The sequence below is a fragment of the Passer montanus genome, unplaced genomic scaffold, assembly GCF_014805655.1.
Source record: "Passer montanus isolate IOZ18808 unplaced genomic scaffold, ASM1480565v1 scaffold42, whole genome shotgun sequence".
NCBI classification, from domain to species: Eukaryota; Metazoa; Chordata; class Aves; order Passeriformes; family Passeridae; genus Passer; species Passer montanus.
In genome coordinates this window covers 2,755,149-2,780,672 of record NW_024369041.1, presented here as the reverse complement: position 1 = coordinate 2,780,672, position 25,524 = coordinate 2,755,149, and the positions used below count along the sequence as shown (strand labels likewise).

The following is a 25,524-nucleotide window of genomic DNA, read 5'->3' as shown; positions in this document are numbered from 1 at the left end:
AGCAGTTAGTCCAGTGACAGAGGCCTGGTTGTCTTCAGCCAGCACAGCTGGGCACACTGTCACCTGTGAGATGATCACTTGTGTCTGAGTTAAAGGGGTGTAACTTTTCAGAAATACCTACAAAAGACTTTGAGTCACTGCAATAAGCATAAGCAACAAACCAGTTAGTTGTTCTCTTATATAAGACACACACTCACTGAGGCTGAAGAGCCAAGCTAACCTGGAACAAAAGAAGAAATGCATCCCAAAGGAGATTCCCATGACTGAGTCAAGCTCTGCTACAGACAGGGTAGAATTAACCCCAGGACTGGACATGGCTCATGCTCACTGTACTCACACTGCCTGGACCACAGATCAGGTCTAAAAACACATGGGCCTGGAAAACCATTTTGTACACAAATTCTGAGCCTGCTTGTAAAAAGCAACGGTGATTTGCACTGATTAGAAACAAAGAGTTGCCATGAGGTTATGTGTGGTCTAGAACCTAAGATCTAATATAGCTGAGAATCAAGCCAGGCAAAAGTTCATATGGTTATTGAAGGTTATAAAGTTGTGCTTTCAAATCTCTGTGAACAAAAAGAAAGCAAGCTGTGGTTCTCAGACTAAACGTCTATGAACTGAAGAAAGCTGAAGAAACATCTAATAAATTCAATACATTAGAGCAGTAAAACATTATCAAATTCAATGATTTATTTATACTTGTGAAACAGTTAAGTTCATCAAAATATTCACACAGCTAATTATTTCTATTTTCTATTTTAAACAAATGGCCTGAGTTTTTACAAAAGCAGCAAACTATTGTTTCTATCAATGGCAACAAATATAATCAACTTCAAATGTTCACATGCAAGATACAGAGGGAATTTGCTGCAATGGGTTGAAATGAGGCAGATGGGGAGGAACATGCAGCTTCTATGATTTAGTCAGTCAGTGACAATAGAGACTGTGGTATTAGGAGTACTCAGCAACACTGTTGTACAAGAAAGGTCCCATTGTAGCACACTGCATTAACAGCAGCAAATCCTTGACAGTTTTCCAGGCCTTGTCAGCCCAGCCTGCTTTGATGAATGATATAAACACAAGATGAAATAATCACTCACTAGTTTACAAGCACTGAAGTGCAGCTATGAAAGAATCCTCGTCTGCATTATGACAGTGGAACAGTCATGCTTGGCAAACGGGCCAATATCTGAGCTTATGGTTGTCAGACATCCTGAATTCCTATCTTCATTTTATATTTCTCATGCGTATACCACCAAAGACAGGTTCTCCTCCTTCACATTGTATTTCCGTACAGAAAACAAGACTGGTAAACTCGAGGGGATTGTTCTTCTGCTTGTCAGCTCCTAGATAAAGGCTTATCATTCAAGAACACCAGTCAATTTTTCTAGTCTTTGTAGTCAGCTAATGATAAAAGAAATCCTCAGTACCAAAAAAAAAAAAATTAACAGATTATTATTTATTTTAAGCATGAAGTAAGTGATATTGAGCAGACTGTCATTTTATGGTTGGACTCAATAATCTTAAAGGTCTTTTCCAACCTAATCCTTCTACTATTCTTTATTTATGTTCCAATCCAGGGGAACAAAGCTGGAAAGACCATTGGGATCATTGATTGCAATTCTCTGCAATCCCAGGAAAATATAATAAACGAGTCAGTAACACATAGGTCCTGTGAACACCGAGGACTATTTCCTAAATCTTCTACAACTGCTTTCAACCTGTGGGTCACAGACCAATCTAGGCAATTTAAAAAAAGAAAAACTAAAAACCAACAACATCACCAAGTTTAAGTAGACTAAAATGATCAATGCACTCAGAAAATTTTCTAGAGGTACAGAAATGGAAAAAGCTTGAAAACAATTGACCTACAGCCAGGCCAAAGTCTACAATAAGAGGCCAAAGGCCAGAACCACAACACAACTTAAGAGCAGAGCAGACGAAATTCAGGCTGTTGTACTGACCCCCAACAATATCAACTGTTCTATGCCAAACAGTTCAGAAAACTCTGAGAAATGGATCACATCCAACAGAGCACAGAGAGTGAAAATTAAGTAAGCAGCTGTTCTCCACCTTATCTCACCCAGGAGAAAAATTGCTTCAAAAGTCCACATCTTGTTTAACCCACTTCTGATTTAAACAAGTGCTGCAGAGTGATAACAGAATTTAGCAAGAGGTGCACCAGGCTAATTTACCAAATATCTCATCACTTCCTCTGGTACATCAGTGATCAAAGGATGCCAGCAGTGAGAAGGCAGGGAAAGAAAATAAGGAATGAAGCTAAAGACTACCAAGCACCTTAAGTTATCTTTCAGGAGGAAGATCCCTTTTTGGGCCCCTCTTCTCTCAGGAGCAGGCATGAAGAATCTGATAACACTTTGTGACCTCTGTGTGTGTCCTTGGGCTTGGAGTTCCTCTTCCCAGTGCTCACAAAGTTCTGTCTTCCTAACTGTGATGTACAGATCAGAGCTTGGAAAATATATTGGGGCTCCCACTTCTCCTCACCTATTTTCATATACAGGCAACCAGAGCCAGAGTTAAAATTACACAATTTAAACCTTAATCCAGGATCAGCATCCAGAAAATCAATTGACCTTTCCCTGTATCAAGATAACTAATAGTTTCAACAAGTTTACTTTCTATATAAATACTTTTCTATAGAAAAGGACATCAAATTTGTTTCCTCTAAAATCTCAGCAAAAAGAGACTATACTTATGAGGAGAACGGCATAATACTTTTTTAAGCCATCTTGAGACAACCATCAATACACTTCATAATATTTCAATGAATTTTATCAACATTTAGGAAGAAAAAAGAATGCCTTGAGGCCAGCCCTGCCAGCAAATATTTCCCACCATTAACTTCAATCTCAGTATTATTTCAGATGACTGCATTGTAGGCACAATTTTCTAAAGCAGTGTGGACACTCTACTACATTGATGGCCACAATTTTCCCACATTTACCATTATTTGCAAATATGGATCCAAAGGTAATTAGTAATCTTTTGGAAAGTTCACATGCATACTTCATGTTAACAACCTCTCATGAAGAAACTCACAGAACTCTGTAAAATTGGAATTTATGAGACCAAGCTCGAACTACACCTTCATTTGTCTCTGTATGGTTTCATAAGGAAAATTATTTTGTAATACCTGGTAGAAAACTTTCTGACCAAAAGCTAAAAAAAAATAATCTTTTTTTTTCATATATGTAACATCACCAGAAAAATTTTATTTTCATTTCCAAGTTTACATATATATTGACCTTTTTTGAGGAGCAATTTCATTTTGCCTCATGCATGTCTATCTGAGCTGTAGCCCAGCTTCCTCAGATAGCTTCCATCTTACCAACACTATCATAAGTTTTTCTTCAGTTCTCAAGCTACTTATTAACATTGTAATAACACGCTAAATCTTGAAAATACCTCTTAAAATTCTCAGCTTCAAAGTGCATTTTCCAAAGGCCCTAGGATATATGACTATTTCCCAGTTAATGTGATAATCTGACAAGATATTTTCAAATTATACATTCAAAGTAGCCCTGAAGAGATGGAGATATGACAGAACTTTCTAAATCTCTATATTTATTTGTATTCTCTAAGTCTGGTTCACCTCACCAACAAAGTAGCTGGGTACAGATTTAAATGACAAACAGATCAAAGCCTTCAATTTGCCTTAAGGGACTTCTCAGGGGCACTGGAGCCAGCAGAGCCTTTTCAACTGTTGCTGTGCTGTTCTGCACTCAGAGAAACTCCTTCTATTTCTTCTTCAACCTCAGACAGAGCAATTTTACCTTTTTAGTTCCCCTAATTGTCCCAGAAAGTGAACTGAGCAATACAGGTTAACACCTTTTTCTGCCTGTCCCTTGATGCTCTCGTGACTGAGTTTAAGTTGAATTTTGCCAGGTAAAGTGTTGTGTGTATGTAAGATACATATTTTTCTCCAGGGCCTTGTTCAGTAGTTTTCTGGGCTCCTCTGCTGCATTTCACAGTGTATGAATTTCACAGTTAACTTACACTCCATGCACAGTTTTTATACAGAGGTAAACTACACCCCTGGGCAATTTAGCAATGCTATTTTTGGAAGAAAAAAAATATATATATAAAACACAACTTCCTACATTGTAAGTCTGTCACAAGTTACAGACTAGAAGCTCTTCTCCCCTGCAAGCCCAAAAGAATGCATCATTTTAAAGCATGTTTTCTCTTTCTGCAAACACAAGAGATCTAAAATAATTTTCTTCCCTATTAATTACCCCATGTCACAGCTTATTCATTTATTCTTCTGAGAAAATACATTTCAGAACCAAAACATGACACACATCCTGCTCCAAGCCTTCCTCTTACAGCATCCTTTAGATGTGCCACTTCTACTGACTCAACAACCACCCACAATTTCTCAAGGCAAGAGACAAGACTTCAGATTACAAACAGTCTCCCTGCAGGATAGCAACAACAAAGACCAGTTATCAGCATTACCAAAATCTGGTTTAGAGCCCCAGTGCCACCATGAATGCAGGACATGAACTCCCATCTTTGATCAACAAGCTATTTCTTGCATACCACCAAGTACTTTCCTTCATGGTGACCTGCACAAAGTGCAACACCTCTTTGAATATTATTAACACAAGAAAAAATTAAAAACAACTTAAAATTATGACAACGCATATTCTGCCTCAAGTTCACAAAAGTTTTAGGAAGTGCTTTTTGACCAAACTACCATTTTAGTCTGACTACATTTAAGTACTAGCATTGCCAGAATGCCCTATAGCAAATACAACTGACCACTGCTGTAATTTCTTTCTTACATTCCTGATATTTTGCCAGATGTCTTGAAGAAGCAGCTCTGGCTTCTTGTCCCTGTGTGTTCTCCATTTCCTTATAATGGCAGTGATGGACAGCTTTAAAGGTTAAAATCTAAAATAAAAATATTTTAAAAGAGAGGAAGATTACCCTTCATATCAGTGAAAGCAGGATGAGAGGCTTAATTCTGTAATGCAAGGCTCACTGCAGCAGGTAACACAGAGGAAGCTCCATGAAACTTAGAGGTTTCACCTGTTGGTCACTGAAAGGCACTAAGTCTTCCTGAGACACTTTTCATTTCCATAATGCAATCCCACTTCTTGTAATGTAAATGAAAAAGTCAAAACCTTAGTTTTGTCATGTAGATATAGTAAGCATTTACAACCTTAGAATATACCCTGACAAAGCATCTGTGTATTGCTGCCAACAGATGTCATCACGATGATTAAAATGCAGTGGAAATAAAATAATCCAGTAAATCATGAAAAGCGTGTTCATAAAATCTATTGCATTGAGCAGTGGCAGGGAAGAGAGAAATATGGGGGAACACCATGTTGCCAAACAGGAGAAGACAAGTAAAAAAGACATCAGAATTTGAAGAGAAAATTTACATTTACGGACTTCCCCAGGAGGTAGAATGATGGACCCGTTGTTCATACAAAATGGGGCATGACTAGAAGAGATGAAGTGGCTCTGGAAAGTGCAACCACAGACAGGAAATTCTCCTCACTAGATGCTTTTGAGAAACTGGAGTTTTAGTTAAGAATCCCAGGCATAAAGATACCAGCTACAACACTACAGTCCCTGACTTGGCAATAAAACACTAAGAACAAACCAAATGGACAACAGAGAGAAACACTTCCTGAGAAAAATGCTGGGTTACTGAAAAAATGTCCTCTCAAAGACAGTAACAACAGTAGTAAGTCTACTCAAAGGCACTTTTGAGAAGTAGGCTTGCAGATTTGATTCTAAAAGAATCAGGTATCACTAATTACATTGCCCAGATGACTCTCAGTTTCATCTGATGTTTCATCTACACTATATTTCAAAATAGCAGTGTAAAAGCAAAGAGGACACACCATGGTCACAAAAATGTAAACTGCCCTCAACACAACAAAGCATTAAGCCTACAGAAAGACAGTTTTTAAATGGAAAAAAAAAAAAAAAAAGTTAGGTAGTGCTGAAACATGAGATTACTTTTCATGTGGACAACACATTGCTTTAAGCCAGATATGGGCGTGCTCCTGTCAAGCTGTCCTGGACAAGAGGCTTTCTACAAGCATTTGTCAACCTCAACTACTGCTACACTGTATGTTTCCCCATCTCATCTTGTGAGCAAAAATCCCTTTTCTCCCATTGGAAAGTGAAATGCCTTGCACAGGCTGGTTACTTCCAAAATAATTACCGGTCTAAGATGTGGCACCCCTGCCCTTCTCCAGCCTCTTTAAAAACCAGACCCATACTGTGCAAGCACCTTGCTCAGACCAGAGGAGGAACGAGCTTTCTTTATTTCTGTTTGGGTCACTAAGTCCTACCAATATCAAAAACATTGTTACTTCCATAGTAACTGATGAACTTCAGGACAAAAGCAAGCTGAAAGGGAAAAAAAAAATAGACGTTTCACTAAAAAAAAACCCAAAAAAGACTTAAAGCAGATAATTGGGTTGCTCCCTTTTATTTTTTGTGCATTTCAGCATCCCAGCCCTCTCTGGTTTGACCCTTGCAGACATCACATCTTATCTTCCTTTTCTCTAAACTTCTCAGATAACTTTTCTCATTCCAAAAATATTTTCAAGTAGGACAGAAAATGGGCAAATCGTCAGTCATTTCAAATAGAATGCAGCTAATATTTCACACAAGATAATGCTCAATTTACACCAGAGTTTACTTGGGAGTTATGAAGCATTTTCTAAGTCAATGTAAAATTAAATTGAAACAACTTGTTTTAAAATAAAGATTTGCAAATCCACAAAGACACTGAGAGACTCTGTCTCCTGTAAGCAAACTTCTCCTTCCAACATCCCAAGTTTTACCTTTATTTAGGAACAGAGAGGTTAAGAAGACAAAGTGCTATGGAAATGCTCTAGATCATTACACAGTTTCTCTATTGAAAGTATTATCAAGCAGCAAATAATTGGTGTTTCCTAAATATCATATAATGGCATAAATAAGGTCATTTACACACTGACAAAGACAATTCCCATTAACTTACAAACATTCAGTTCTATGGAAAATCCTTTTATTCAATTTCTAAATAAGAACAAACCAGATTGTCAATGAGATTTTGAGGACATTGAAAGCATTTCATCAGCAATGTTAGCAGTCAAAATCTCCAAGACTCAGATAAGTAAATTAAAAAGCAGAGAATAAAATGACTAGACTAAGGAATAGGATACTTAATGAGTCCCTGGCCCCACTGGGAGTTTTTGGCTTGAGATTCATGTGTTTATATAGGATAAATTAATTTCTTAGATATTATTCTGTTGACTATATGGGGGAGAAATTGTTTTCTTACTGTCCTTTTACTCCCTCTATGAAAGGTTGCTAAGGGAATAGTTCTCAGTAAGGTCAAGCAGCAGAAACCCTGCTGTGTGTTTTAATGCAGCCAAACAACACTTGAAATTAATGCCTCTTGGTTCTTTCTACCTTTAAGGACTGGCTGTTAGTGCTTTCCAGTATTCTTACTGCATACATGAATATGTAATAGGCAGAAGAGAGAAAATGGACAGGCACAACAGGGTCAGAATGAAGAAACTTCACAAAAGCTGTGCTAGTGCAGACAGCCTCTTCCTGATAAGGCAAACCTTTCAGGCCATAAAAAGCACTCCAAACCCACAAACCTGAACCCTTTTTCAAACACAGCAATCAAAACTCCAAATTATAATTAAATGCAAGCTATTAGGAAAAACATAAAAGAAAGCCTTTCAACATAGTTCTCATTTCAGATATTTATTGCCAGAAAGTTATGTAAACGAAAGAAGACCTGGTATATTAGCATATCATTATTATCTGCCTTTGAAATTGTTTCAGATCTACATATGATATAAAATGAGTATCTCAAAATGTTCTATACTACTTAACAATCTCACTTCCATTTCCTTCACAAGATTCCTAATATGAAAAGAGCTGCACTAAGGATCAGCATCAGCTGCTCCCCTTCCTCAGTGAAGAGTGAAATGGGAAGGATTCTCAGGATGACACCAAGGAGTTCGACCTCAGAGCCAACACAGTTCTGTGTAAGGAAGTCTGAAGGACTTGTATGTGCCCTGTGCATAAAACATATCATTCCTCACTCTGAAACCTGACCACTTTCAACAGGTTTCCAAACAGAAAGGACCTACAGCATTTCCGTGTGTAAGAAAAATCACTGCAAGTACTATGACATCAAAATAAAAGAAGCGTTAAAATGAGACATTGAACATGTAAACAATTTTTCAAAATCATCAACTCAAATAACTGAAAATTATGGAAAAATCTCTTACCAAGAAAAAAAAAAGAGCTCTGTGGATCAATTTTGTTCTAGCAGGTCGCTTTCAGAAAAACACACTCACACAGAAGCATGATTCCAACAATCTAAGTAATTTTTTTTTTTTCTGAGGGGCAAGTTGAAAAAACACCTCTAAGCAAAAGATGACAGAGACAAATAAAGACACAGCAGGAATTCCCCTCAGAGGAAATTTATTATGAATAAAAGTATGAGAAACATTTTGATTTTTGCCTAAAAAAAGACTTGGGCTGCTCTAAAATGACAAAAAGTGAAATCTGAAGTAACTGTTTCAGCTACAGTCTTGGTGTGCTGTAGTCTTACAGTCAGGCACTATTATAGCTGTATAACTTGGCTTTGAGGCTTTGTTTTATTTCCCTTCCAGTAAACAACTGTGGTAAGCCACAAACAGTTTTAATAAACATGACATCCCCTCTATTCAAAAACTGTGCAGCTTTAACTACTTTCACTGAACGGCTCAACCTCAGCATGATAAATTACATCAAAATATTAAATTCATCTCATTCAGCAAGTATAAAGATGTAATTTCAAATGTAATACTTAAATAGTCAATCCCCTAATCATGTGTAGCTGGAAGATTCTGAACACAGAAAGGCTCAAGGCATATTCCCCGCTGGACACATTACAGCAAGTCTAGCAATTAAATTATTTGTATGGAATATATGGGCAAGCATATATATGCATATATCCAGATTGTATTTCACAGTTCAGGATCCTGTTCTTGAGCCATTATTTTAACTAGATCAGGCTGAGGAGGTTTTGTGTACTCATTTCACTTTTACAGATCCTCCTCCACATTAATGACTGAGAACAGCTGCCACAGACAAACAAAGCGCTCAGAAAATTATTTTCTGTAAAAAAACAATAAATAAGCGAAAACACAAAGAAAATCTTTAACCCTGAAACACGTTCCCTAACATTTTTATGAACACTGCTTATTTCTGATCTTTTGGGATCATTTCTAACATACCAGTTAATGAGTAGTATATTTTCCATAATGAAATCCCTGAATAAGAAACTCAACTACAGCTCCTTGGCAAATGAGTAGGATCAGCAGCAGAATCAGTGGGAAAGACCATTACATACTGAAAAAGAACTGTAGCCTAACCTGCAGCTAATTTTCTATATGAGATCCTCAAAAGAGATGGGTCACCCACACCTTACATGGAAATAAAAGTATTAGCAGGTCTGCAATTAGAAGAAAGAAGAAATGCACTTAACCTGCTATGCAAATGGAGGAAGAAAAAAAAAATAAAAAGAACTCTTTCAAACTAAGTCTTTTAACTGCAAAGCATGAAAATAATAAGGCATACCCTGTCATCCTAGAGCAAGCAGGGACTGAGATGCCTCTCGTGGCCTCCTCTCTACCCCCAGACTCCACCAAGCTGGGGCAGGACCAGGTGCTCCAGTCAGGTCCCATCTACACTGCTGGTACACTTTCCTTTCCACAGAAAGTCTCTTGCTCCCTTGGGATGCTCAGCTGTGACACATCCTTGTTCCCCTGAGTGCCTGCAGCACCGGTGTGTGACACTGTCACACCAAGCTCCGGGCAGCCCAGCCCCAGCCTGAGCTGACAGGAACCTCTGCAAAGGCAAAGCACATGGCTGGGGTGGAACTAACCCTGGTACAGCCTGTGAAAGCACCCAAACTGCACCAGGGGTGTGCTGGAGTGGGACTGCCTCCCAGAAGTAGCAAATATTCTGCACCTGCAGTTAAACTGTGACCAGAACAGAACAGCTGTTGGCTACCAAGTAACAAACAGCAAGAGGGATGAACCAACAAAAAAACAAAACAAAAGGGGATATAGATATTGGCCTATGGACTGTAGCCTGCCTTCATCCTCAGCACCAAAGGGACTCCCTCATAGAACATCAACTCCTTTCCTGCTTACTGCACATCACTGCTTTCATAACAAAAGCACAAGAATATCAGGTGATGGATATTTTAATTTGCTGTTTTCGTTAGCTCTGAAAACACTCCTGTTTATAATACACCAAGACATACAACTGCAGAGCATAAACAAGCACAATGAGATGACAGTGTCACAGATGTCTTCACTGTGGCAGTCCTTAACAAGTCATGGTCTGACCTCAGAGGGCCCAAGGAGGTAAAACTGTTAAACCCATTCACCCCACTGAGCAACAGATTTTAAATGCAGAGAACCGGCAGAAAAAAAACATGTAATTGTACAGCAAGGCCTCTCTGACCACAGGTGGGAACCCCAACCTACACTTTCTGGTTGGCTTTTAAAATTGTTGAAAGTTGGTATTAAAGTGAGGAAAAAATATATGTAACAGTATTTGCTTTCCAGAGAGTTAGGAGTGTGCCTGTCAAAACTTCCAAACAAGACCTTGCACCCCTATGAAAACAGTGTGAAATCTGTGTTCAAGCATGGAAGAAGAGCAGATAAAGGTAAAGTTACTTGACAGCAAAAGACTCAAGAGAAAACACTGGAAAAAAACTGACAGTACATCGATATAAACCAATCTTTTGCAATTCTGGCAGATGGAATTTTTTTCTAATGCTTTACTTTAAAAACCTAGGTACAGCCTATAAGTCCTACCCATGCACCCAGCTCCCCATGCCAGTGTAGTCAAATCAATAAATTTTTGGGTTTGGGTTTGTGGTCTTTTTTTTTTTAATAAAAAAATTAAATAATGATAATAATAAAAAAACCCTAGTAATTTGTACATGCAATATTTCACAAATAAGTGTAAATAGCAATGGAGCTGCTGAGTCTGGTTCTCCAGATCTGTATTTCATCTTATTTGATCAGCTTACACCCTCTCAACAAATAAACTGTAGAAAGCAACTGTGGTTGTAACATCAAATATATGTGCTGAGACAAGAGAGATCAAGAGCCATGTGTTGATCTATTCTCCCCGAGATCCAGTGACGTGATGTGTGGGAATGGCTCGAAGCTGTGCCACGGGAGGTTTAGACTGGACACGAGGAAACATTTCCTTACTGCAAGGGTGGTCAGACACTGGAACAGCCTTTCCAGAGAGGTGCTTGATGCCAAAGCCTGTCAGCGGTTGAGGCATTTGGACATTGCTCTTAACAACATGCTTGAACTTCTGGTCAGTCTTGAATTATTCAGGCAGCTGGACTAGATATTGTTGTAGGTCACTTCCAATAGTCTATTCTGTCTATTCTATTTTATGTCAAGTACAGATCATTACCAAATGCTACAGACTATGATAACAGATCACATTCACTCAATGGTGTACAGCACAGACACCCAAAAACTAAGCAGCTCTGGGTTGCTCTGAAACCACAGCAGTGTGTATAGGACTGACAATAAACCCATTCACAGAACACCATTCTTGTTCTCAAATCACATTCTGATTTTCCAAATTTGTTCTGGTTTTCAGAACTGACAGCATTTTAACAACAACAAGCACACATACAAGGCCTCTCAAATTAGAAACAATTCATTTGGAATTGCTATGCAGAGAGAACAGCAAGTTTCAGCTCCAGGAAAGCTCCATAGATGTGTAAGCATCATCCACTGAGAAAAAGGGGTTTAACGTTTTGCAGTTTCTGAGTAACGGGCTCCTTTGGATCCCTTCTCCTAAGGATGCTACAAACAGCAAGTATTAGCTTTCTCACGTCCCAGTTTTGACCTACAGCTAACTATGTCCCCTTTGAAAGCAACATTTTAAAAACTTACAGCTCAAGTTTTTTGGGGTTTTTTTAGTTTAAACATGCCATCACATTTTCAAGCCCATCCACAAACCTGTTTGCCACCCGTATGTCATGCACTCAATCCCTTCTGAGCACCAATGACAGGCTCAGAAATCTCAATTTGAACAGAAAGCTTAAAAAGTAGCTTTGAGCTTATTTGAATCCTTGAATCACAAAAAGGTTACTACAGTACTAGTTTAAATACAGGCCACACAAAAACAAGCTCACACTGCAATCATTTCACTGAAACTGAGCACATAACTCTTTTGGAAGCTAGAATCTAGTTTAACTTCACGTTTGTGGTTTGAGCTTATTTCTCTAAATCACATGAAAAGAACAATGATTCCCCATGTATATTTCCTCCCATAACAGTCAGTGAAAAAACAATTTTTCCCTCAAGAAATTGCCACATACATAAAAGCAATATTCTACCAAATGCAACAACAGCTTGCAAGGGCAGACAAAACAGGACTATTTTATGCATACACTAGGGTCTGTTCATTCTTTACTGTTTCATCCCTGATACTGGAGTTCCTTGCACCCATTTGCTGCACTTCGTTGTAGAGTGAGTTTGATGGGACCAAAACAATCTCATTACTTATCAACACAACGGGATCTTGTTTATGCAATATACACTGAAATTAAAGACAAAGAAAGGAACAAAATTTATACTTTTTGTTAACTGCAGTTCTCTGGTACCTGACACAACTGGTAACATGAGTGTCCACCAACTCTTTGAAGAAAAAGCATCTCTGAATGTTATTTACTGATTTCAGTCACCAGAGAGTATCACTATAGTTCCCTTCTCTCACTATAGCAAAGTCCCTAGAGTTTTTTTGGGTTTTTTCCCCAAAATCTACCAATACTTCTCAGCACATCCCAGCACTGAAAACTACTATGTATGAAAAGCAAGGTATCTTTGGTTTGGCCTTTAGTTCTGTGAATGCATTGCTCCTCTAAGAAAACCCTGCTGGTACTACTCTTCTGTGCTTCCTACCCATGCAGATGTTCTCTAACTGCACAGTAAATGTCAGGACAAACACATGCTAGAACTACCTCAGTAATTAAAGTTTCATCATTGTGTAATAGACATTGTTATGTGGAATTATGACTTTCTGTAATTCTACCAGCACAATATCATTGAAATGAAGGTCCCTCTTTAAAGTTCTCTTTGAAAAGACTTAAGGATAATTTACAACGTCATCTTACAAGACTGTGCAAAAGACACTTCAAATAAAAACAGTATTTGATTGGTTTCCTTGTGTGAACTATTCTGGTGGTGATAGACAATGGTCTATTTTTATTCCAAATTGGTTTTCACTTGTAAAAAAAGTTCCATCCCTGTGAAGCTAAGGCTTGCAACATTGATTTCCATGCCACTGCTTGGAAAGATGCTGCAGAAGAATAATGTGGATGTCAGGGCGTTTTATGTAGTGGCAGCAAGATTCTGTGAGCAGTCTGGGCAGTGGATTTGCTCCCGGGTTGTTCTGACTACCACATGCAGTATTTTACCAAAATGAACAGGACATACAACAGTGAGATACAATGAGATTTTGAATAATCAGAACCATATCAAGTAACACTGGGCAATGAGACACTGCTCAGTAAGAACAGACCAGCAACTTGTACATCCCATGGATTGTTCTTCCCACATGGATGACAGTTTCAAAGGTAGGAAATTAAATCTTAAAGTAAAAATAAAAAGACCTGACCTGAACCAACAAAGCAAGCCAGGAAACTGAGCAAACTCAGACACTCTTTTCTTAGGTCTCCCATTGTGGCAAGCTTTTACAAACAGAAAGGATCATTCCACAGCCCTCCCAAAAGAAAACACCTTGATGTGCCTTAATAAAGCAGCAAAAGAGAACAAGTTCTTTTTGGAATAGTGAAGACTCATCAACCATTTCCTTAATTCTCCAGCATGGTATCAGTTCATGAAAGAGCAATTCAAACCACAATGGGCAGTCAAAGAGCATTTTGGAAGGGACAGTAGAAAACACATTTATTTACATATATTCAGGTAGCACAAAGCTCCTGTAACAAAATGGCTGAAAATCTGACCAGCCTCTTTTCTGTGGTTGCAGCATAGAAATTCAACAGAGAGAATTTATTTTCATAGTAGTCTTCATAAATGCAACCCCAATCTTCAAGGTTAGCAAATAACTCAGTTTTTAAAAAGTATTACTGGACCAAGAAGGATCCTCCACTAGGTCATGCTATCCTGCTTTTAACAAAACTGAGCAAAAGGACCCCATGCACCCGACTGCCAGCTCAGACTGCTGGGCATCCAAAATGGTTTCATACAGTTTTACTTCTGAGAAGAGACATTGTTGAAAGCTATTGTTCAGCCAGCCAACTACTGTCACTTCCATGAATATGAATAAGCTCCAATATAGGACACTGAGTTTTGCAAATGTAAGAAGATCCAATTGTTCTGTTATTCTTTGCCAATAAATCAACCCACCAGTATTTAGAGATTTTTGGTCTCCTCTGGTGTCTGAATATGTGGGTGGAGTTTTGTTTTCAAATCCCCTTCTTCCCATTTTTATAAAGATTTTTTTCATAGCACCTTGCTAAGTTTTCAGAGCAGCTGAAGAAATCTTACTGTCAATGGGATGAGGCCCCTGAAAATATATATATTGTTGTTTCTCCTGATAATATTAACTAGCACCTACTCTGAGGACAAGAACGAGCAGAAGAAATTGTTCAGAGTTCATGAAAATTAACATTTGGTATAATTTTGTAGCCATAATTTACATGTACACAACTTAGACATAAATACATATGGATAAATGCAAATTTTCATACCGGGAAAGATTCACTGTGCTCTGTAAAACTAAGGGTAAGGCTGGTGATGAATCATTTTTTAAATATTCTAGTCTGGGTATATAAATAGCTTTCTGTTTCTAGAATAATTACTACTGAAAAAAAACCCCTTAAATAACCTAGGCCATAATTAACCTTCGCTTCGTTAAATCACAAATAATATCTTTTTAAAGTCTTATTTGTAAAGCTGATTAATTTAAACGTTTCCCTTTTGCAAAAAAAAAAAAAAATCTAATTGGAATGATTTACGAACGGAGCTACTTTTCAGATCTTGCAAACTCTGGGAAGGTTTCAGGCGGCTCCCTCACCCCCTGGCCGGCCCCCCGAGGATGCTCCACGCTCACGCTGCCGCCCCGGCCCTGCCTCCCTGGATGCTCGGGGAGAGGTGCGGCCGCTCCGGCCAGAGTCAGCCGCCCTGCCCGGCCCCTCGGTGCCGCATCACCGCCTCCCTCCCTGCGGCCGGGACCCTGCCCGTGCCCTGTCCCAACGCGTCCAGGCGTGGGGCAGCGCTGCGACGTGGTCCGGCCTGCCCTGGGCACTGACAGGACAGGATTGCTGTGGAGCCCCTCACGCTGCGCTGCCCAGCCCTGCCCTGCTTAGCGCGGCTGCAGCCCCGGCCCGGGCAGCGCTGCGAGCACGGCCGGGCCCGGCTGGGCTGGGCACGGCGCCGCCGCCGCACCGCGCCGTCCCTCCCCTTTCCTTGTAAGACAGCGCCAACCCCCGACCGAAGAAAAGTTTCCAGCCGAACGCCAGGACAGGTCCGGGCTGTCAGCGGCGGCCCCTCCCCGCCGATGGGACGGGACGATCCCCCTTCAGCCCCGTCCCGTCCACCTACCCAACTCCCGCCCGCCGTGGGTGCCGCCCGAGGCGCTCACCTTCCTGCACCGCATGGAAGGGGTTGTTGGCCTCTATGAGCTTGATGGAGTAAGTGATTTTCTCGCTCTGGAGGATGTCGTCATTGAGGTTCAGATCCGACACCGCCTGCTTGAACACCTCGTCGTCCTTGGCAGCATTGCCTTCGAAAATGGCACCTGAGGGGAGGAAGGCGGCAGAGGGTGAGGAGGGCTTGGCCAGGACCCCCACTCCCCTCTGGGCAGTGCAGCGCTCAAGCCGGCTCGCACGGCAGCGGCTGGGGGCCCGTGGGGCCGCGCCACACACGTGGGCGGCCTCGTCCGCAGCACGGGGCAGCGCAGCGTCCCTCCCGGTCACTTCTGCTCCACCGGCATTTAGGGAGCCCTGAACCAGAGGCACGGCGGGTGATGGACTTGCTTCGCCAGTGACGGGAAAGGGAGCAGGCTTGGAAACTCCACCAACTTTTTGCTCACGGCTCACCTCTCCCTGGGATGCTGCCTTTCGGGCCGCGGTTTTATTGAGGCTTAGAAGCACACACGAACGTGAAGCCGGGATTTGTGTCCAGTAACCTGGAAGCTTTAATTTCACTGTCCTGTTTATGCAGTTAACGTGAAAACATCTGGCGATGTGTGTTATATAAAATCCCTCTCCGCGGAGCGTGTGTGTGCCCACGCCAGGCTTACTGCCCTGCTCTACGCGGCGCTGGGAGATCTTTAGAGCTGGCAACAAAACAAACAAAAAACATTATTCCCCAGCCTGGAAAAGTCCTGCTGATTCACACCGTGCGTGCCTGTGGCTTGAGCCTCCGTGCACTGCCGGTGTGCATCACAGCTCTGCCCACAGCAGCTCCCCGCTCCTGCCCAGCGGACCGCTCTTTCTGCCAGCACTTAGTTAGCAAACAGCGCTCCGGCTGAAGTTCGTGCGGGGAGAAGCCGAGATGACACGGTCCACGCTCAAGGGAAGCGGAGCCGAGAGAGAGACCCGCGGAGACTCCTTCACCCACACTCCTACCCCGGCCTTTCCCCAAGGCGGCCCCGCCGCCTCCCTTCCTCCGCGCGGGGCTGGCCCCGGTGCCGTGGGGGTCTGCACTGCCCTGGGGACTGCCCCTGAGCCGGAGTCCCCCGCTGCGGTCAGGGCTGACCCGGTCTCCTTAATGGCTCTGCAATGCTGTCTGCCTTGGCTGCGCTCCGGAGGCGAGCGGCGACGACCGGAGCCTCCTTCCCACCGACCCCGGAGATGTCCGTGCCGGGAAACTTGTTACAGGGCTGGTCCCCTTCTCCCCTTCCCTGCCTCGGGTCGACACGGGACTTTCTTCCCGTATCCGTGGAGCCTGCCCTCGCCAGGATGCCTCCTACCCCGGCCCCCTCCTTTTTCTGATCTCCCATCCTCCCCAAAAGGCTGGTGGGAATTACGGCTTTCCATTTCCCAGACATACTCCCGTTTCCTCCTCTATCATCCTCTACAAGTGATTCTCTCCCCCCTCTCCGCCCCTAAACATCCTCGTTTTCGTTCCTGCTGGTACCTTTCAACACCAGCCAAAAGGTGACTGCAGAGCCTCGCTTTTGCTTGCCAGGCTTCCCGCGGACATCACCGTGCCTTGCTCCCAGAAGCCATAAAAGTTCACATCAGCCTTTCCTTTGCCTCTTATTCATCCCTCTCTTCCTCCCACTGATCCAGCCTTCTTGCTGCCCAGGGGTTTTAATGAGATCTTATTCAAACCACAACAGTTGCGCGCATAGACACACACACACACGCACACACTCACACAGAGCCGCTGCAAAGCTCGCCTTCCTAACCCTTTCCCAGCCAAGTTCCCCCCTCCGCCCCCCGCATTCCGCCTTGGCTGACACCTGCTACGGCAGGGGATGGAAACCAGGGGATTGTCTCCCCGAAAGTTTTCCCCGCGAGCACGTTCAGATTATGCCTCTCTCCTGCTCGGGTGATGGGGGCGGTTGTTTGTTTTCGGTGGCGAGGAGGCGGGGGGTGGGGGGGAAGAAAGCCTTTCCACGCAAACAGGTCCAAGCACAGACTCCCCAGCCACATGGGAGACCGCAGCGGCGGCCCCGGCGGGTCCCCTGCCCGGCGCACAGGCGGCATTTCGGCCCTAACTTTACAACCGGGGGCAGAATACAGCTGCCTTCCTCCCATCCGTCCTCCTGTCTCTCCGCGGAGTTGGGTTCCACCGCTGCCCGTGACATTATCGCGGCTAAACGAGACGCTTCTACGCTTCTTTTATATATTTATTTATCTACCGCGTCCCTTTCCAACACCCCCCCCGCTCCCTCTCTCTTACCAATGTGGATGATGGAGTCCGCCCGCACCGAAACGCACTGAAATATCCAGGGGAAAAGCCAGAGCATCAACACTTCCATTTCCAGCCTCTCGCACAGCACATCAGCCCGGGTTTGGTGGAGAGACAGGGAGAAAGGAAAAAAAAAAAGAGGCGCAAGGGCAGGTGGAGCAAGGCAGCGGGCGAGGGGGGAGATGCCCAGACGCCCCCCTCTTAGAAAAAAATCCCAAAATCCCCCAGCACCCCAAGAATTATCCAAGATTGAGGAAAACGGGTGATGGGGAGGAAAAAAAAAAAAAACACCACCAAAAATAAACGGGGCTAGAAAACCACGGAGGTAGATCCCGGGTTGGCAGGCGGCGCGGCGGAGCCTCCAGCGCTCGGTGTGTGCCGGGGCGCCGGCAGACCGCGAACTGCGGAGCGGCCCCCCCGCCGCCGCCGCCCGCCCCCCGCGCCACGTGACCGCGCGGGGCGAGCGCGCGGCGCTGCGGGGAGCGCCCGGCCGGGGCCGCAGCAGGGCAGCCGCCCGCGATGGAATAGATTTAGATAGACCCAGAATTATACGCGTTATATATCTTTATATATAATGTATGTCACCCCGAGGAATGGAGTAGGGGACGGATGCTCCAAGCGCAGGGATGCGAGGCGGGTGGGCAGCTCCCGGTTGCCGGGCGCAGGCTGTTCCGCGGGGCCGCAGCCGCTGCCCGGAGTGTGCCCGGCGCTGCGTGGCCTCCCGCAGCCCCCGCCCGGCCCGGCACCGCGGGACGCCCCCGCAGGTAAGGGCGCGGGGCTGCGCCCGCTGCCGCTGCTCCAACTTCAGCGACGGGGGAAGCGGGAGGTGGAGGGAATGCCCCTTCCTCCTTCCGCACGCTCGAGCCCGGGACATGATCCGTGGCTGAGGAGAGAAATGGAAATGCGAGGTTTTTATCCCCGCGCCGGGGACGAGGTGGTGGGGAAGAAGAGTGGTACAGCAGAACCTTTTCTTGTTTTGTTTTGTTCTAGCTTTCAATGAAATCTAATTCATAAATTGGACATGCTCAGGCTCAGAAGACTAATTCATCCCCTAAAACAAACGCATCAGTGATTGCAGGCACCCAAACGTGACAAGCGTCTCAATATACCGAGGATCCAGAGAAAACAAATTCATTCAGGAGCCCGAAACGTAATTAAAACTACTGCCAAGAAAATGAGTTGGGAGCAGGATGTTACCAAGATTATGAAGTTGCTGCGGGGCTGAGGCACGGACCGCTATAGTGATACATACAGATAATGTCAGTCTTTGGATAACGGGAGGAAGAGCGATTCCTGGAGGTCGCCGTCTTGCAAGCGGCAAGCCTGGTGACAGCGCGCCGTGGCCGCATCCTGCTCCCGAGATGGCAGCGGCGAGCGGGGGCTCGGTGGGGAAGGAGCGGACCCCGCCGCCTGCTGAGCCCCGGCAGAGCGGCCGCAAAGGGGCCGGCAGTGCCCGCACCCCGGCACTGCTACAGCATCGCTGTCATGTGTATTCAGCACACTTCTTGTAATCATCACCTGTACGTGTGCTAATAAATGCTCCTGATGCTGAGCAGCGCTTGCTTGCAGGAGCGATGGCTGCAATGTATTTGTTCAATGTAGAAAGCATTTTTTTCATGCAGAGCACAGTACGGCAAGAACTGCTCAACACTAAGGAGTAGAAAATATAGATAAGGGGGCTGGGAAGACAGAAGGGAGAGGGAACACAGTATAGATGGAGCAGAGTGAAAGGGAAGGAAACTGAAATGGAAATGATATGAACAAGAATCCCTGTTGATTCACATGCATCAACAACCTCCTATTCAGCGGTAGTTACAAACACAGCATTCGAACAGGGAAGAGCAGGGGGTAAATAAAACAAGATATGCTTTTTAAAAATAAATCACTAGTTAACTACTCTTACTTACAGTCCTTGTCTTAAATATGCAATTTCACACTGATCAATGCAGAATGATATATACTATACTCTGCATTTCACGTAATAAAAACACTTAATCCAGATAATTGGCTTCTGGGACAGAGATCAATAGAAATGTTCCTTATTTGACTACGTTAGCAAGTCAAAATTAATTCTAATTTACATTTGCTTCAAATCAATATGCACTTAGTGACTTACACAGGCTCTTTAAAAAGTTAAGCACCTATATTGACCAGAGTCATATATATGTCAGTAACAAGTACATGTGTGGGAATTAGAGAGGGGGAAAGTGTTACTGCAGAACCAAGTCTCTGACTTTCATAGAGGAAAGGAGGCTAAATTTATTTGTGTGTGAGAAGTGCTTTGGCATCCTAGCCTGAAACCTGTAGAAATATGCAGCTATTAATCCCACGATTTATGCAGGCACCCAAACACCAGTCAGCTGCCCTCCAAGCACCTGGGAGCAGGCTTGCCTCCTACTTTAGTTTGTAAAGCAAGGTCTTGACCTCAGCTGGGATGCCTCTGGGTGCTATTTTAGTAATAGAAAAATAGTAACATAAAATATTAAAACTCTAAACCCAGTGAAATGGACAAGTTACAAAATTTCCTGTGAAATCCAAGAGCAAATGCTCTGAATGCAGAAAAGGATCCAGTCCCAGCCAAGGGAGGGAGAGGGGAAAAGACAAGAGACCAGAGACCAGAATACAGTAAAACAAACCAACTGAAATAGGCCCCAGAAACAGACAGAAGGCTACAGTCAGAAGACAAAAACAAACCAGAAAAATGCACAGAATAAATCTCAAATTGTATAAAATCTGATATGTAACATGCAAAGTACAATGTGACCTAAATGGATCCACCACAGCAAAGAGAATTGCAACTTCAGTAGCATCTCTGCAAGATGAGAAGTTGCCGCACCAAAACCTCATTGTGTCTGGTTTTAATTCAGGTTGCATTACCTTTTCTTTCATATTATCTACATTTTTTTTCCTTTCTCCTCTTCTTCTAGTTTTTGGGGTTTTTTTCTAAACAAAAAAAATGCCAACAACTTTGGCTTGGATTATTGTTTTTCATAACAATTACTTCTATGATTTCTCCTTCTTCCAAACAAGCTATCAATGCTACATTTCTAAGCCCAGTACAAATGAGAGCACTTCTTTCAACCCTGCCATTCCTCGTTTGCAACTGGGGGAGCACTGACACTTTGCAGTGGGTGTACATTGTGTAGGTGCAGCAAACAGCACTAAAAGACCAACATTTTGCACATTAACAATGTTATAAGGTCCTGTGATATTCCATCATTATTGTGTAGGGGACAATTCATGACATGTTATTCCACAAGGTGACACTGGATTTACAGTGCCAACAGAAGAATGACATCTCAAGAGAAATATGTGAGTTATAAACCTACCTCAAGCAACAGCCACATAGCCACAGTTCTAGTCTGTGGCAACAGATGAACCCTGTGCATGTCTCAGACAGCTCTTACCACCTTTGCAAACCACTGTGGTGGTTTTGAGCTGACAAGTTATTGCTGGGCTCATTGCTGTTGTCTGAATGAACATAGTATCAAACCTGCACCAAATGGGTTTTGCTACAACAAGAGGACACATGGGGTAATGCTCCAAAAACTGCACTGCAATTAGAAACATAGAACATCCTAGAAAGGTGAACTGAAAGGCTTGTGCAGTGCCACACTCAGAGCCTTGTGCCCAGGGCTCTGTCCTTCTGTGCTACCATAACAAGAATGAGGCGCGTTTTGAAAGGTATCATCAGAACCATAGCTGCAGGGTATGCCTGGATCTGGAAAGCTCCTCACATTGACAAAACTGCTTCATAAGCAGGAGCTCTGCAAGACCACAACACTGAGACTTTTATCATAGCCTATGTTCAGAAAAAATGGAGGTCTTTAAGATTCAGCCGTTCTTGAGTCTTCTCGCAAGTTTCACCCATTTACTATAGCTAAACTGAGGCTTCCCCACATAAAGTTGTGTATATATCGATGTACATGTAGCAATGATTTATTCCTTCTGAAAGCAAATGGAACTCCTCCTCTGTATCAGTTAAACAGGTATAAAGATGCAGCTAATATCTCCAGTTGTTAGGTGCTCAGTCTACGGAATTGGAAGAATGGAAACAAAAAACCCCCAAAATATCCTAATACACATGGTAACAATCTCCTTTCCTTATGCAATAGCCAAGATCTCTACTGTTAATACACCCACAAAAAAGTAACATTTCTTATTCTAAAATGCTATGAAATTCAACAGCTGTGCTTCTCTTCAGAAACAGTAATGCAAAACCTCAAGCCTAACTTAATTCCAAAGTTAGTGGATGCTTATGTTTAAAAACTCATTTTGTCATTCTCGTGTGGTGACAGCCTGAGGTTTCAGCTGCTTTATTGAAGCTTCCTTTAGCTTATTGAAACCACCTTTTCTCTTTTCATGGTTGACAGCATAGTATGATAATCTTGCAGGAGTAAATGGACTAGAGTCTACAAGAAGAGGCTGCTGAATTATAGAGTTCTTTGCAGGACAGTTGACATTCTTGATTAATTTGTTGTGTGCCTACTAACAAGCTGAAACTTTGCAACAGTTAACACTTTATCTGGATTGACATGCCTTTTAAAATGCCATAAAGAAAGCAAAGCACTGTTATTTCCTTATTTTTTACCTGATTTAATTCAGCAGAGTACACACAGCCTAGATGTGATTTAATTTGTACTTATGTTTGGTTAATTTCATCACTGCTGTATCTGTTGCATCTTGATAAGATTCATATATACTTCCCTGCTCCTCTCTTTCAACTGTGACTTTTCACACCCTATTTTTCTTTAATGGGATTTTTTTTCTACAATAGACAAGGGTAGGCCTTTTCAGCGTCCCACATTTTTACATTTGCATAAATGCACTCCTAATGTAGTGCAAGGTGAATTGTATCAGTGTTGGTAAATGTAATCTCTATCTCGGCATTTGTATTTAGTTAATACCTTGATTCAGAAGAAAGCAAATCTCTTCACTCACAACATTTTAATATCACTGATATGTATTTCACTAGAACTCCAACATTCAGGTGACCAAAGAATTCTTTGTTGTTACTGTAAGTGACAGGAATGTACATAGTTACAAGAAAGCACCTTTCTCCTTAATTTCTAAGCAAGCCCATTGTCATTATATCCACTGCACACTGACTGGAAAAGGCTAGACTCTTAAATTTGTTTTCCTGAGCAGAGATCCACCCTTTTTTTTTTTTTCTAAAGTAAAAAGGAAGCAAGGTAGGCATGGTTGCCATCTTTGTTACAGTACAGTTGGGTAAGAATGCAGGCTCACCAAGTAAAAGTGTTTGTCAATTGTTCCTAATTTAATAGTAGCCATATCAAGATAATCTCTGAACAAACTTCACTGGCATTCATCTGAGGGGAAAAAAACAATTCACAAGATTCTCCAATATAAAATCTCTCCAGGGGAACTCCATTCAAAAACATCTTGCATGCCTCACTGATCCATCCACATGGTACACGCAGTCCAGTCTCATGAGCTGTTCAATGAGCTGCCTATTACAGATAATGAGACATTGCTAGGACAGCTGTCCTCTGCCATCACAGCAACCCAAAGAGACAGACACATCCCAAAGGGAAAATCACAACAGGAAAAGCCCCAGATCTCGTTTCTTGTGCAGCCTCCATAAATACATACTGACCAATCTCACAGGTAATAACAGGCCAAGAATGACACCTATGTTTTAAAGATACTTCACTGCGAATGCATATTCCAGTACTTCCACTATTATAAAACTTCCCAACACCTGACCATAAAAATACATCCTTGCTTTGTCAGAGCCAATTGAAGCTGCTGCAGGGTGGTTATGCCAGACAAAGGAAAAAGCAAGCCACTAGAATTTAACCTGCAGTTCACCTCAGCTAGATGAAGACTCTGGAGAAGTCACATTGCTGCTACTTTGCACTTTACCCATCTAGACAGTAACAAAACCAGCAAAGTAGATGCTGCTGCATGGTGAAACAGAGAACCAGAAAAGTCTGGAAACGTACATTTAAAAAGTTCTGCCCTCCAGCCAAGACCCAGTAACTGATCTTGTGCTTGTTCCTGCTTCACTGCAAACTCCACTGAGAAGTGATGTAAGCAGAAATATTTTGCTACAAGCCAGAAACTTGAATGCTGCCCTTTCCGCATCTCAGGCAAAGAATAGGGACCTTTTCAACTGCACTAATTCAATCCTTTGCTGTCACTAAATACTGATGCAGTTTGTGCGTGCAGAGTCCTCTGAAAGCCTCGCAATGGAAAGTACTCTAAGGGAAAAGTAATTTTACCTCAAAAAAAAATCCCTCAGCAGTGCATTCTAAACTATATTATGTTTAGTGACTGTCTCACAATGGGCCATTTCTATCAGTAGGTAAGGCCTCTATTTTTTTCTTGCAATGCTGTGTCATGGAGGTGGTGGTTGGAGTTTTCTTGTTTGGGGTGGGGTTTATTTGTTTGTTTCCCAGTGTGTTTCTGCAACCACTAGTAAAAACAAGGTGCAGCATTGGCTTCTCAGTGACCCCATTAGCATTAATGGCAGAATGTATTTTCCCAGGGATCTGTGTGTTCTTCAGAAAAGATTCCCTGTAATGGAGTTCATAATTCATACTCATGTTTCCAGGAAGGGTCGAAATGAAGATTTTTCTTTTGCAGAAACATCAGCTTCTCATTGTATGCCTGACCTAAAACATTATTCTACCAAAGCCTTTGCTTGTTGTATTTTTTGTCCCTTAGAGGAAAGAAAAAAATCAAGTCAAAAGCAAAGTGTCATGGTATATCTTAAATTTCCTACTCAAAGAAGGGGATGCTTTTTTAAAGGCAGTGCAGTCCAGCCATTGGAGCAGAGGGGCTATGATTTCTGGGCTCCATTCCCAACACAGGCACCGATTCATTTCTTGACTAATTGAGTGGACTGTTGCATGAACATTGTATTCAGTTCTTAATTTAAGGGTGAACAAGAACATCAAGTTCCCTTCCTCAGTTCCTGCACTCAGTCGGCTGTCCTACTTCTCTAGGAGGTATAGGGGAAACACAGTAGGTTTATTTTTGGCAGGTCAAACAAGTAATTTTAAGTAATTTCAAGTTTGTAGATCCTAGAGATTAGGGAAAATTTGTCTTATTTTAAATAATTTCAAATAAAAAAATGCTCTTTATGGTACTTGAGACTAACCCATTCCACTCAACAGAGTCTGGATGCAAATTTTCAGTATCCAAGCTCCATTGCTGGCCTGGGTGACAGGACTCCAGATGTCTAATGATTTCTTTCCCTTTCAATTTTTTAACCATGGTGGGGAGGTTTATATGAAATAGGGGACAATACCTTGTATTGAGATGAATAAGAAAAGCTCTAGAGACAAACTCACCCAGAGCTACAAGCTGGTTATATTTCCCTCTAAGTGACACTCAAGTAATCTATTCTGCTAGAGTAAGCACTTGAACTAGGTCTTCCACATGAGAAAGGGGTGTCCTGATGACTAGGTGTTGGAAAAGGAGCAGGGGAAGAATATAAACCTTTTTTGAGGAAAAAAAAAAAAAGTAAAAGCCACCTTGAAATATTTCCATATGGCCTGGTGAGAAAGAGGGGGGGGAAGAA

General features: G+C 42.5%; 1 protein-coding gene across 6 annotated transcripts in view; it reads right to left on the bottom strand.

Annotated features, from left to right (window-relative positions):
• GRID1 (glutamate ionotropic receptor delta type subunit 1) overlaps positions 1-25,524 on the bottom strand; it is a 538,060-nt gene that overhangs the window by 464,206 nt on the left and 48,330 nt on the right. For 4 of the 6 annotated variants that reach the window (XM_039719738.1, XM_039719737.1, XM_039719736.1 and 1 more), the window contains exon 3: positions 15,697-15,852. In XM_039719738.1, the coding sequence (XP_039575672.1) occupies positions 15,697-15,852 (156 nt within the window). Of the gene's footprint in view, positions 1-15,696; positions 15,853-17,966; positions 18,351-25,524 lie in introns of those variants that run through there. The other 2 variants (XM_039719739.1, XM_039719741.1) reach the window with 1 other exon arrangement.